The 14,655-nt window shown below is 42.2% G+C and overlaps 1 protein-coding gene across 8 annotated transcripts in view; it reads right to left on the bottom strand.

The window, feature by feature from the left end:
- The window catches only part of LOC309664386 (low-density lipoprotein receptor-related protein 12-like), a 135,318-nt gene that overhangs the window by 78,711 nt on the left and 41,952 nt on the right, over positions 1-14,655 (bottom strand). For all 8 annotated transcript variants that reach the window (XM_082469659.1, XM_082469663.1, XM_082469661.1 and 5 more), the window contains one exon: positions 4,637-4,830. In XM_082469659.1, the coding sequence (XP_082325785.1) occupies positions 4,637-4,683 (47 nt within the window). In that variant the 5' untranslated portion in view covers positions 4,684-4,830. The remainder of the gene's footprint in view (positions 1-4,636; positions 4,831-14,655) is intronic.

Raw genomic sequence — 14,655 nt, 5'->3', positions numbered from 1 at the left:
GTCCCAGGGGATGAAGAAGGGAATCCAGGATCTCAGGGAGGCGGGGGAAGCTCGGCGACGGGTCCCCGGGATGGGCGCTGCCAGGCGGGCCGGGCTGGGCTCTTACCTACCTGGTCCGCGGCGGCTGCGGGCGGAGCTGGGCTGCAGGAGGGACGTGGGGTGGGGTGGGGGGACCGGGCGGGGCCCCTGGCGGCGGCCGGGGCCCGGATCTGTGGCTCCGGAGCCCTGTCTCCGCCGCTCGCGCGGGCTCCGCGTCTCTTGCTCCGGCTTGGTCGCTGGGGACCCCCCCCTCCCCTTGACGGTCTCACAGCCCTCTACCCCCTAAAAGAGCCCCCTGCCCCTTTCACCGTTCAGCCTCCCCCCGCGAGGCCGCAGCCGTCAGATCCAGGGGTGCTCACCAGCGCCCCCCAAATCCCACCTTCCCCCGCCAAAAAATTCCTCCTCCCTCCTCCCCCCACCCCCCGCAAACCAGCTCCGGGGCGGTCGTGGCCCCTTTAACAGAAGACTGACAGACGGGGCCGCATGGCCAATGGGAGGCGGTGTCTGCGCCGGCCGGCGGCTAAACCCCGCCTCCGCACTGCCTGGGAGGGGTCTCGCGGGCGGAGAGCGGGAGGTGGGGCTCAAAGTGGGACTGCCAATAGGCAAGCGGCGTGCGGAAAAAAAAAAGAAAAAAAAAAATTATGACAGGGAGAACATCCACAAAACTTTTAAGGCCAGAGAAGGAGTGCTTGATTTGGACTTTCTTATAAAAGTAGAAGGAGGCTTCCTGAGAAGAAAGCCAATACACAGTCTTTCTTGCTGGGGGTCAAGGTTACATCAGCGAGACCACAAGCTGGGGACACTGCTGTGGGTGAGAGCTACACTAGTGATGGCGGGGCAGCAGCCTCTCAGGGGGGACACCTGTGACACACCAACTGCGAGCAGGTGCTCAGATACCCCTGCAACATGACTTCATATGACTCTGGAAAACATCTTCAGATCCAATGAGAAATGTGTTTGCTAGGAAAGGATACCAAATGCAGAAAGAAAAAAAAAATCAGAGATGTATAAATACAGTGGGGTGGGCAGAAAGGCCTCAAAGATGTCCAGGCCCTAAAGAAAGGAACTGTGAATATGTTACTTTGCATGGCAAAAGGGACTCTGCAGATGGGATTATGGTTAGGAAGACTGTCCTGGATTACCCAAGTCGATCCAGTCTAACCACATGAGCCCTTAAAGTACAGGACTTTCTCCAGCTAGAAGAAGAGGAAATCAGAGAGGTGCAGCAGAAGAAGAACAAGAACAAAGAGCAATTTAAAGATGAAAGGGACTTGACCCCCTGCTGCAAGAACAGGCCACACAGAAAGCATAAGGGATGTGGGAAACCTCTAGGAGCAAAGACCAGCCCCCAGCTGGCAACCTACAGGAGATCAGTGTCTCAGTCCTACACCCACAAGGAAGTGAGTGAGTGTGTATGCAGAAGCATCAGGAGGGCAGTCCTGACTGCTGCCCTCTGAAAGGCCTGCTTGCAAGGCTGGCCCATTCCCAAGACTCTAATGATAAAGGTGGCTTAGTGTGCCTAATGTTTGTTCAAACACTGTGGTTCATACTCAATACCTGCCTTCCTTCTGGGAGTCTGGGATTTTGTTACATGCAAGGCAGAGAGTGCCTACATGACCAGCCCCCAGTAAATGAGCTCAGCTGGTTGGTAATATTCCATGTGGGTTTCTATAACTCACTGCTGGGGGATTAAGCTAGTCCCATATGACTTCCCTGGGAGAGGACTGTAGAAACCTGGGCCTGATTTCCTCTGGGCTTCACCCCAAGCACCCTCTTCCTTTGCTCATTTTGCTCTGTGTCCTTTCACTGTGCTAAATCATAGCTGTATGACTACACACTGGTCCTGTGAATCCTCCCAGCAAATCATGGAACCTGGGGAAGGTTCTGGGACTCTCCAGACACCTTGAAGGACAAGTCTTCCCCAGAGCCTCCAGGAAAAATGCCTTAAGCAGAGAACCCAGCCAGGTCTACTGTACTTTAGACCTACAGAACTATGACATAATAACTCTGTCTGTATTAGGTCACTAAATCCATGAAAATGTGTTAAAGCAGTGATAGGAAATTAAGTAAATGGCACCATGAATAAACATATTACTTTCACTAATGAAGAGTATAATATCTCAAGGACATTTTTTAAAATTTAAATTCATTCTCAAGTTAACATCAGCAATTCATATCTAAAACAACCACGTGAAGAAGGGGTAGAACCTCTGGTAAGGTGTATGGTTGATTTTTAAGAGCAGCTGACATTTTGTGAGAGGTCTGGAAAGCAGCCAAACCAGCCCAATTTTTAAAGAAACTGTGAGTATAATGTCAGAATCATCAACTAGTGTGATTTACTGCTGTCAATGCCAGTTGTGTATAGTTGGGCCCAGATTAGGAGATGAATTCACTTAACCCACGGTGGTGCACGCAGAAGATGTGAGGATGAGCCCTTTTCCTAAAGGAGCTCAAAATGTAAGAGAGGAGAAACACCTCCACTGGAGCTTCAAGGATCACTAAGTTGAGACCAAGGGCTACAGAGAAGCACAGAGCAGGGAGCTAAGGAAGGCATCCTGCCAGAACGTAGATTCCACTCATTCGTTTTAATTCAGCAAACATTTACCAACGTGCTCGGCCCCAGGCACCATGAAGTGCTGGGGACACAGGGAGGGATGCAAGCTCAGCAGGAGTGTAAGGCAGGCCACTTTACCCATGTTTATTGTGTGATAGGATGGATAGGATTGAGGGGTCCACTTCTGTCCTCACCTGCATGATCTAGGGTTAATAATGCCACTATATTCTTGACCCTACCTCCCCAAGGGTGCCTGACCTTTAAAGAAATCAGCAGAGGGTGATGCTTACATATGATTCCTCTCCAACCTGCTTAACTAAAAACAAGAATTGTTAGAGTTGCTCAATCAAATGGGATTGGAGCGGGGCGAAAATATGAACCTTAATTAATACAATGAAGAATAAGTAGGCATTAACTATTAGTTAACTAATTTTGAAAAATCATATTTAATTTTGAACAGAAGTTCTCTATGTAAGTAGATGTTTCATTAAGCTTTAACTTACTTAAGCAATATTGACCTTAACCCTGCTTTGGACTTGGTGTTCTTAGAATAAGCACAACATTAATATCTGCTTCGGATCATACACATGGCAATTACTTGTTTGGAAACCTTAGGTCAGCCAGCCCTAAAAACACTCACATAGCCCTTCCCACTTTGTTCTTTTATCTAGTATTAGACAACTAACTAGTTTTTTTTGATTCAATTTGCATCAACATTTATTGACTAACTAATAAAAGCTCCAGGGATAAGAAATTAAGTAGACCACAATCTATTAAGTTACAATAAGTTACAGAGTTCTAAGGAAATTCAAATGAGGGCAGTTTGTTACACAACGAATATTATCATTTTGTTGCCTGTTACTTTTATAGATAAGCTATGTGCTAAGACATAACGGCTTTTTAGCTGACAATTTTCTTCTTACTCTGACAATTAAGAAAAAAAAAATTTCTTAAGTTATACAACATTCTTAGCCTAAATTAAATGGAAGATACACTGTGTATTTTTTATTGTGGTAAGATATACATAACAAAAAGTTTAGCATTTTAGCCACTTTTAAGTGTACAGTTCTGGACATTAACATTCACATTGTTGTGCAAACATCACCACCTTCCATCTCAAGAACTTTTCATCTTCTCAAACTGAAACTTTGTCTCCATTAAAACACTTGCAGTCCATTACTCCCTTCCCCTGGCTCTTGGCAACCATCTAAATTATATTTTTAAGAAGAAGAAAACAGTAATTTCTTCTCCACCTGATGAATTTTCTTCAGGCCACACCCCATCAGCCAATTGCAAACCTGCTGCAGACCTTTACAACACTCTACTTTTAGAGCTTCTCATTCAGAGCAGACTGTGATTTAAAGATATGAAATGCTAAATATAGAATAAATTACATAAATTTTAATATTCAAAAAGTTAAGCAAACAAAATTTAATTCTTCTAAAAGAAGCATGGATATGTAATCAGAAGTAGAAACTATGTCACTGATGTAAAATAGTTATGATTCCAAAGAATCCTAGGGATCTATTGTCCATAAATTACAAGGGGCCACATGGTGCCCAAGTTCCTGTTGGAGCAGGAACTCAACATATCCCTCAACAAGTCCTCCACAGAGAGACTCTCCATTACATCTATTTTTACATGTTCAGGGTCTTTCAGAAATTTCAGTTTATCAGAGGGCACAGAGAAAATGAATTTGCTTTATTTAAAAATGCTGAGGCAATATAAACTATTGTGTTTGTTATCAAACAAAAATAAAATCAGTCGTATGTGACTTATTTATTCCTTAGACTTCACACTATTTAAAGGAATAATGGGAAGACATTTTCAATATTTCGCTACATTAAAAATTGTTTTACTTATTTCATAAATTAGCCATGGACGGTGTATTCTGGAACGTCACATGTGGCTTACATTCAGTGGAAACATTTTCAAGTAACTTAGGAGGCTCTGGTTCTATACTTGATCTGACAGATGGGCAGCAACATGCAGTAACTGGCATAATTCATACTCCGACAGACTGCTTTTCAATAAAGCACATACCCAGATGCTTTCCTCTCGTCGATATTGCTTCCAGTTCCTCCCGCCATCGCTGAACATCAGGAGGTAGCTGGTCACCCAGTCGGAGCTCCCGTATCCTCCCTGGGTGGCCACAGCTGTGACCTCCATTCTTTCTCCAAGGTCAATCTGCAGCCACTGGTATTTATTTGACACAAGGGGAGACCAGCCACCAGCTCCTTTTTGTGGGAATAAAATAAGAAAACCGGTAAAGACAGAGAAATCTTTGAAATCTATATTAACCTGTAAGAATGGGGTCATAAATAAGATGTATGAAAATCATAGTTTCAAATTCTGCATTATATAATGCCTCAGAATTATACAAACACACTCACATACACACACACAAACACAAAATAAAAACACAGGTTAAATCTAAATGGATGAAGCCTATATTAATTGTTTTGTTTCTTAGTTCATAACCCCTGACTCTCTGGTATTGGGGTGTCCCGCTAAGTGAAATTGCTTAATGTAATAGGTGGACAACTAAACACCATGCCATTACATCAGTGCTTGGAACTAGTGTCGTTACTGGCTTCAATGCATGACTTGCCCTTTGTTGGACATAAACAAAGGGCAAACTTTCCTTTGTTGGAAAATAACAAACTTTCCTTTGTTGGAAAATAAAGCTAGAAAACCTTAATTCTGGATTCCCAGCATGAGGAAGTACAATGTTGAATGTTGGGATAACAAAGATGGCTATGGCATAGTCCTACACTCATGGTGCTTACAGACTCATAGGAGAAGCAGACATTTCAAAGAACAATTTGAAATGCAATATGGGAGGGGTGGAGGTGAAAGTGATTTCTGTGCAGGGAGGGAGAGTTCTAAAAAGTCAGCAAGGAGGGTGAGCGAGAACCCAGAGGAAGTGAATGGGGAGGAGTTTCTCAGGTATTCAAGACAATAGGCGCAGAGTGGAAATTACTGTGCTTTGTTTTCTCCAGTGCCTGTGAGACACCGAAGAATTAGGGATACCTGTGAATGTATTATTGATATATTTTGTTCTTCTAGTTTAACAGAAACATGAGTTTTGAATTTGGATTTAGATGTCATATTAAATTTTCTGAATTTAAATTATTATGCAATATAAAAATTGGGAAACAGGTTTGAAATGCATTCTGGAACTGATATTTTGCTAATTATCCATGTCTAGAAAACACAGTGTCATGTAAACAGTCCTTAACACAAAAAAACTAGCTTTAAAAAAAATTTTCCCCATTGTCCTGACATCTAATTTGAGGCTCTCATAATAAGGTCTGACACTTTAGACAACATTTATTATCTTTTTTATTAGGGGCTATTATTAACATCCATGTCCTGTTTACAAAAGCTGTTACGACCAAGTACATGTCAGGAGGTGTGTGACATGGTTACAAGACAGCTCAAAGGAAAATGGAAGTGGAGCGCTTACATCAGGGTGTGGAGGTGAAACTAGCAAGTGGGCACATCTGTTGCTTCACTATGTCCTCTGCTAACGGCACTACGTGTATAACCCTTAGCAAAATTTAAAGCTCACAAATTCTTTAAAACTCAAATTCTTTCTAAGATTTCCTCATTTCCTGCAATCTTTATTCCAAAATTCCAAAATTTCCTCTCAACCAAAAGCACAATGTCTTTTCCTTTGATCCACATCTTAAGCATGCCACAACTCTGGCTGTTCTGTAATGCATTATTAAACTTTTTATTTTGAAATAATTTCAGATTTACAAACGAGTTGCAAAGATGGGATAGGGAGTTCCTGTCTACTTTTTACTCAGTGTGTCCTAATGTTAATATCTGACATCACCATGGTATTTTGATCAAAACTAAGCTATTAACACTGGTACAATGGTAACAAAACGACAAACTTTCTTTTGATGTCTCCAGTTTTTCCACTAACTAACTCCCTTTTTCTGTTCCAGAACCCCACATTGCATTTAGTCACCTTGTCTCCTTAGTGTCTTCCAACCTGTGATAGTTTTCAGTCTTTCTTTGTCTTTAATAACAAGATTGATCACCACCCAACACCTCCCTGCTACTTCTACTGATTTGTGCAAAGGTCCCATCTAATGTTTGATGAATGATAAGTCCTTCTGGGTGCTAGCTGAGGGTTAACTAACAGTCCCAAGTAACATTACTCTGCAACTGCCTGTAATTTTATAATAATTGCCAAAAGAAGTCAGAAATTAGGTGTTGGCATTTAGCTGATCATTTTAACTTAAAGGTTCTACATTTGAAGTTTTATATGAATCAGTTTCAATCTCTGCGAAACTGCTAAATGTCCTGTATTCTTTGTATCAAGGTTGTAAAGAATGTACTGAAGATACTTCTTCTTTTTGCATTTCACAATCTTTCTCTGTCATCTTTAATCTCTCTTGAAGCAGGAAGTACCATCAACACGGGCACCACATGTACAGAAACGCAACAGAGTAAAAAGCGTCAGCATGCTTCCAGCATCTGCCCTGGGACCAGCCTCTCCCACAGATGCAGCCACGTCTCTGTCAACCACTCTTCACCATCTGAAGGTAATCAACCTTGAACATTTCATATTCCTTACCTGTGGTGAGAAGGTGCTACTGGTATGCAAATTAAGCTATCTGATTAAGTAGGTACTCTGATAAAGTAATGAAACTGCAGAATTCCTTGTGCTGCAAAGCAATTCATTTCAGCTGGGTAACACAGCCACGGCGTAATCCCCAGACCCCTGTAGGGTGATGATGTTGAATTACTGTGCATTCGCCCATGCACACAGTCCACCGGGGTAGATGCCCTTTTTTCTAATGACTGGAAAAAGTGGGAAATGCACAAATGTAACCTGAGGACTGTTAGGGAGCCCCGAACAGTTTTACTGACGGGTAAGGGAGATCACTGCTCTGTAATGGAAAACAAAACAAAATACACTGAAACAACATTAAAGTGGGTACGCTTGAGCACAGCCGCCCCACCAGCTCTTAGCTGCAGAGCAGTGGTTCTGAAACTGATCAGCCTGCATTATTCAATGTTGCAAATCTTCAGTAAATTCCCCCTGGGAACCAACACCCCCTGAAACAGAGCCCAGGGATTTGCAATTACTGTTTTGGAGTCACCAGTGCTGAACCCACAAGAAAGGCACTTGCCCTCCCACCCAGCTCTTCCCCTGACCACACCACAGACTGTCTTTTTCCATTGTCACCGTCCTGTCTCCTACCTCAGCCCCTTAGTTGAATGAAGTGTCACAATTCATACAAAGGAAAACATGTCCAGAGGGTCTAACTTGCACAGAACAAGGTTCCACAGCTTAGGACACTGAACACAAAACATCCCTCCCAGCAAAGTGTGATAGGTATGCTTTAGGGCTGCAATGAGAATTCAACAAGAAGCTGTGTTAGAGCATCTAGCACAATACTTTCTCTCCCATACATGATCGCAAGACGGGAGACAGTCATGGTGAAAGAGGGGTGACATCCAGAGTGTGGGGCATTGCAGTCTTTTCATTACTGAATGGCCCGTTACCTGCCACTTTATACTAGATAAAGGAGAGAAAATGAGGAAAGCCAAAACTTGTCACAAGCATGTGATGTGTTCAGGACCCTTCCAGATGCTCTAAGTGCTACCTCACAACTCCATGCACCCGGCAAGTGGGACGGGTGTTACAGTCTCTGCTTTGCAGACAAGCAAAAAACAATCATTTTAGGTTCGGGTGAGGGTATTTTATAAAAGCTTAGCTCCCTTTTCATTCTCTACCCCTTCTAAGAACATATCCCTGTGATTTGTCAGTTATTCAGTATTGTTTGCTTATCAATACCAGACTGTCTTTTATAGTGATATACTGGCAGATATATTGGAAGGTTTCTGTCTCTAGTTATCCCTGTGTGACTGTTTCCCCCACCTTTCGTTGGCTCAGACACAGGCAGTGACTTGTGTCTTTGGGGAGAGGAAAGGCTGAACAGGAAACTCTCAGCTAGGGCCTTAATTATTCTGGTCACTGATCAAGATGAAAATGACCCCTGCCCCTGGTGGCCACGGGGCATGCACTGTCATAATGAGTGTCAGCTTTGTGTAGAGGGGGAAATTACCCAGAGGTGGAAATTACCCAGAGGTGAAAAGGAGAATAGCTCATGCCTTCTTCAAGTTGGAACAAGGTCCAGAGCAGAAAGATACCGAAGGGAGCAAAGTCAAGTGGGATAATCTGAAGTGAACAGACTAACCTATCTCCAGGGCATCTAAATGTCAAGCAAGTAAATGGCTAAATTGAAATTGTAACCAAGGGAAGTTTCCCTCCAAGATCTTCATTACATTGTCTCAAATGGGAGCTCATCAAGCTCTGTGTATTTCTTTCCTCACTTAAATGCATCTTAATTCACAGAAAACTCATTCCAGATTCCAGGCGGGGCTGGGTGAGTGGGGAGAGGGTGAGATAAGCAGGAGTAACAGATGTTCCCAGGAAAAAGGGGCCATAGGGCGGCAGGCCCTGGGGATGCTCCCTGACCATCCCACTCAGAGATCTCTGGGATTTATATATTGGTGTTTTTGTCACAACCCTGCCTACATTGCTGAGGGAAATTTAAGCATTTGCTCCAGCTCTGATTTCTTAAGGAGCAATTCCAACTATCTACATATACCATTTCTGGCTATCAGGATGTAAAAAATGCAGAAATCCTCCCTCTGGACCTGTCTAGGTAACCTCTGATTCCCTTTCTGCTGTGCTTCCTGCAGTCTGCTAGCAGCCTGAGCAGGAGACAACAGGTAGCTTTCCAAAAAGTGCATCCATAATGAAAAAATCACACAGAGCTGCCTAATTGTAAAACAGATTCCTGTACTAAATGCAGACATACCCTATAATGGTTTTGTAAACAGACAATTTAAAATTAAAAAAAAAATAAGTGTATACTTGTTAATTTGTGATTCAAATTAAATGCCAGTGATATTAAAGAAAAAAAGTACAGTGTGACTGTTCACACGTGACTCCCTTAAGTTCTGTGTGCAGTGTCCCGAGGGACAACTTTCAATGCCCTTGGCAATTAACATTCATCGCTGCAGCTCTTTCTGCATAAAATAAACAAAAATCCATTGCTACTGTGTGTTTTGTTTTGCTTCTCTCATAGACACTCCTGACCAAGTTTTAAAGAAACACACAGTAGCGAGGCATTCAGATCTGAGTTGATCTCAGGCTTTGCAGTTCTTATGTGTTTGAAGTTCTGTATTGACAAAACTATAAGATGATTTTGCTAATTTCTCACCTTAGAAGTAAAATACGAATTGCCCAGCAAGCCTATAAACCATCCGAACATGTACTAAGTACCTCATTCATGACTGAATAAAATGTATGACCAAGTTTATTTGTGCATCTCCCGTGAAATCTTCATGTTTATGAGAGATGCAGCTCTGAGATCTGGTCTAATTCTATAAAAGCATCATTGTGCATCTTTCAGAGGCCCCCTGAGTTATTCAGAACAGATATGATTCCAGATCATTCTTGAGGCCACTCAGAATAGCTGCATCTCCCTCTGATATGTAGAGAACAGTGGGGAATCCAGGATGCCCAGAAGGGCAGGAGGCCAGGCGTTCTGCTCCAAGGCCCCCACCACTTCCCAGGAACACACCGTTACTCTTCTTAAGGCAAGAGCTCCTTTTTCTTTTTAATTAAATTCAGTGTAGGATCATGTCAGGAAATGCAAGGGTGAGATGCTTAGAAATAAAACCATGAGTACTAAAATTATCCATCCATACTTGACTGCTCAGTTAACCAGAAGCCTTTGGAAAAAAAGTCCATTAATGGTAAAACTTACATTTTCTTTAGTGATGTTATGTAGCTGAATTCATTACAATTTGTAAGCACACTGTGAAAGCCTTGGATAAAAAGAGATATGTACAGACGAGCTGCTATACAAAATAGAGTAGTAAAATGAGAATGCAAAAAGGATGAGGTCTGAGCATCACAAAATGTAAATACTACTGACAAAGGTGCATTTTTCTGGGGTGTAGGCATTCATCCCCAGCAAAGTATGGCATTATTTTGTGTCGGAGAAAAGCCTGCTCCACTGGATTTCCTTGGAGGAAACATGGCAACAAGGGAAGAGTCTACTGCAAGGATCACAGGACAGAGAGAACAGGGAACCCCTGAAATACCATCTTCCAGTCAGCCTCTAGTCCAGAAGCTCCTCATTAATGTTCAGAGCAAAGGTGGGAGTAGCTGACCACAGGGTCCACTGAGATATTCCATTAGCCTTTGCCACTGGCTGTGGCCTTCCTGGACCAGTCTCTGTGCCACAAGTTAAACCAGAAGTTCAAGACTCCTGTGTGCTTTGATCATTAGTGATCCCAGATGCCTCATGAAAGGTTGCTAATTGAACCTCACCCCTTTGGCAGGATTGAAGGTCACCTCACTTGGTACGTCTTTCATCAGTGACTCCAAACAAGAAAAAGGGAATATCCCTACAAGAGGCAATGTAATTGCATTGGATGAGTAAAGCAATATGTGATGGGACAAAATATATCTCCATAGGGATGCCAATAATATTTATTAAAAGTGGAGTAAACAAAGACATCATGGTGTATGTCAAGGATACATACTGTTAAATAAATAACTTTCATGAACATTTCTGTATATTATACATGATACAAAAGTGAATTATTTTGGAAAAGAACAGAGTAGAATTTGCTAGACAACTATTTTTGAATTTGGATAGTGCTTAGAAGGGCTTCCACATATCTTTTGGGAAGTTGCCAAGTACGTCATAGGCAGTACTTACTTTTGGAAAAATACTATGGCAAAATTGTGGCCACCATAAGATACTTACTGGGCAGATAATAAACACAGACATAATTTTGCAAGGATAAACTGTTGTGTTTTTCATTCCTCTCCGGTAAATCCTGTTAGCCGGTGATCATTATCCCATGAAGCCCTAGCGAAGCCAGGGAGGGCAAAGACCAACTAAGAAAATAGGAAACAGGACGTGTGATGTCTCCCTCTTTGGCAGGAAGAAGAGACGGGAACCCAGACGATCGTGGGAAAGAGAGGAAATGGAGGAAGGGTAAAAGGTGGTGGGAGGGTGATTCAGACACCTTGCTCAGGAGCGAAGTCCCAGGGGGATCAGAAAAGTGAGAGGAATAAGCAAGCTGTGGAAAGGCTTTGTCTTGGCTTCCATTTGGAATTTTGGGAGATCACCTTGTAGGGGGCTGTGTAGTCATTACTAACGGTTGCCAACTATTTCCCTTCTTCTACCTTCCAGGCACTTGGAGGATTGCGATTTCCACGCCCCCTGGTGGTTGGGTGGGGCTATGTGACCAGCTCTGGCCAACAAGCTCTGAGTGGAAGTGATAGGTTACCTCTGGACTAAACTGCCAGGACAAAACCATTTGACGATCTTTTTCCCCTTGGTACGGTGAACCAGACTGCCCACAGGCCATCAAAAGGGGGCACAGAAGTGAGATGAGAGTCTGACTGGATCTGAACAGAAGGTCAACTTGGCAAAGGCAGATTAAACCTGTAACCAAGGCTGCTCAGGCTGGAAACCAAATGAGATTCATGGTCAGGCTTCAGGGAGGCAAGAAGTGACATCGCAAAGATCCCTTCCAGGAGGGACAATGATCTGTTCCCTGGGAACACGGTCTTACCAAGAGGTAAATCCGCCACAGGCTTCAGGAGCAGGTGCCAAGTAACCCTCAGCGTTAAAAGCAGACAAACTCCCTTCAGCAGATAGCAATGAGCTGAGCCGCAACGTGAGAAGCCCCACCATCCAGCTCCATGAGGGCACCAGCCCTTCTGTAAACCCAAACACTGTCTTGGAAAGAAACAGGAACAAAGAAATCTGAGCATCCCTCGAAGATGTTCACCCATTCAAAAGAGTCCACTGAATCCAAAAGAGACTGAAGATTGCCTTATTCTGGGGGTAGTGCTATAATTTGGGCTACTTGGTAGAGAGAAATGACAACATTGCCTCCCTGAAGGTTGTTGACAACGCTGAAAAACACGTTTGGTTTGTTCTGGTTTGTCTCATCTAGCATCTTAGGTTCTATGGAGGTAACCTGGAGACTCCAGACCTTGAAAAGGACCATGGGAAAATCTGAGCAGATGAGTTCTGTGTGACAACTGTACGGCAGGGTCTGCACGAACCCTGGGATTTGGGGGCTTCTCCTCTCACATGCTACCATTATGCCGTGATTTAATAAAGTTGCCTGGTCACCAAGACAGTGCTCTGTGCTTTAGAACATGGGTGTATTTTACATGGATGCTATTACATTTGGCCTGTCCACTGCACTCAATACCCACAGTTGCATCTGCAGGATCATTTGTTAAGAAAAATCGGAAAAAGAATGTGTCTTGGCCCTAATAGGTCTAAAAACTTTTAGGAAGCACAGATAAACAGAATGAAAAATCTGACATCCAGAGGCAAAAAGTCCCCAGTACATTCATATGCCTTTATAAAAATCTGGTTTGCAAGCCCTTTTATTGCCATCTGAATTGCTCAGACTAGTATTTGGGAATACTGACCAGTTCTACCAGGCACCTAGCCTGTGAATAAAAGATAGAAATACTGGAGAACTACGATTTTATGAAAAAATATGAGGGACAAGTTTATTATTATAAGATTTGCATCAAACATTTTTGATGTATTCAGTAATATTCTGATTTATATCAGGAGTTGATATACGTCTAGATATTTTAAATTATTATTCACTCTTTCCATTTTCTAACATTTCTTTGTAAAAAACAGTGAATTTTACATCACAGCTTATTTGGGATATTGCAGAGTCCAAATAATCAGACGTTCCAGGTTATAAGAAAATATTTAGTGTCTGATGCCCAGGCCTAAGCATTTTCTGCTAATCGAATCATGTGTATTTATTTCCTGCTAAAACCTGGAGTATTAACTTGTACTAGTAAATGTACTTCCTAAAGTGAGAAATAAATATCTTAACGCTGAGAATTGTTGCTAATATGCTCAGCCATCAATTGTATTGGGAGCATTAGACAAAATCTTTCCTGGCTCCACCAACACATAAGTCTGTTGTGAGGAAATATGATCAATGTCTCGGTACGGGAAAGGTGAAGAATTACAAAGAGAAAAGAAAACATCCAGTCAGTTCAGCTTGTCTCCATCTACTTTCTGTTTGCAATACACAATATAGTAATCTGATATGCCATTTTTGATCAAGTTAAATTTAAAGCAGTCTCATTTGCGCTGTCAGTGATGAGTGGCTTGCCGCATTAGAGGGCGTGATTTTCAGCATCTGGGCCATGCATGGAGTTGTCCCTCTTTCTGGGGATGATTGTTTATGCAAGCACTTTGGGGGAACAAAAAAGGAGAACAAAATGTGTGTACACTTCCTCCTAATCAATCTCAATCAGCTCTGGCCAGACCACTCATCTCACCACCACGCCTGCGGTGACTAAAGAGGACACGTCACGTGGCTAAAAAGAACATGTTATCCGGAGTTGGAAAGCAGCATCTGAAATGCTAAAGCCAGTTTCATGAAGGGTCACCTACAGTAACAATAATTGTAAAAACAAAAGGTTATTTTCACATGCAAGATCTAGAATGAAAGTCCAGCGTGGTTTACTCTAAGGTAGTTTTTTTACTTTTGGTTTTGGTTTTTTAACTTTTGTTTTGAATAAACTTGGATAAACTGCATAAAGTTCCTTTAGGAGATTTTTGAGAAGAAAAAAATGAAGTCAATATTATAGCATGTTCTTATTTAGAATACACAGATTTCAGCAATCTTGATTTTATATGAGAAATATTAGGTCACTTGTAATTCTAGGAAATATCAATTTAATATTGATGGAAACAAATTCAGCTAATATGAATAGTCAAACCCAATTTGACTGTAAAGATGTAAAGCTTCAAGAACTTTACATTTTTATGTAATGGCATCAATTTTCTTGAATAGGTATATGAATACATGTACGTGTCTGTGGTTTACCCCTTAAAAAAAATCCATCAGTTCTGAAAAATTATACATTCAGGCATTTCCAGTAATTTGTGTTTCTCTGTATAAAAAGGTAAGGTGTATGACCTCAGAGGGGATACTTTGTTAAATGT

The sequence above is a fragment of the Balaenoptera physalus genome (genome assembly GCF_965194825.1).
Source record: "Balaenoptera physalus genome assembly, chromosome: 7".
Classification (NCBI taxonomy): Eukaryota; Metazoa; Chordata; class Mammalia; order Artiodactyla; family Balaenopteridae; genus Balaenoptera; species Balaenoptera physalus.
The sequence above is the reverse complement of the archived record's forward strand: the minus strand, read 5'-3'. Positions and strand labels throughout refer to the sequence as shown.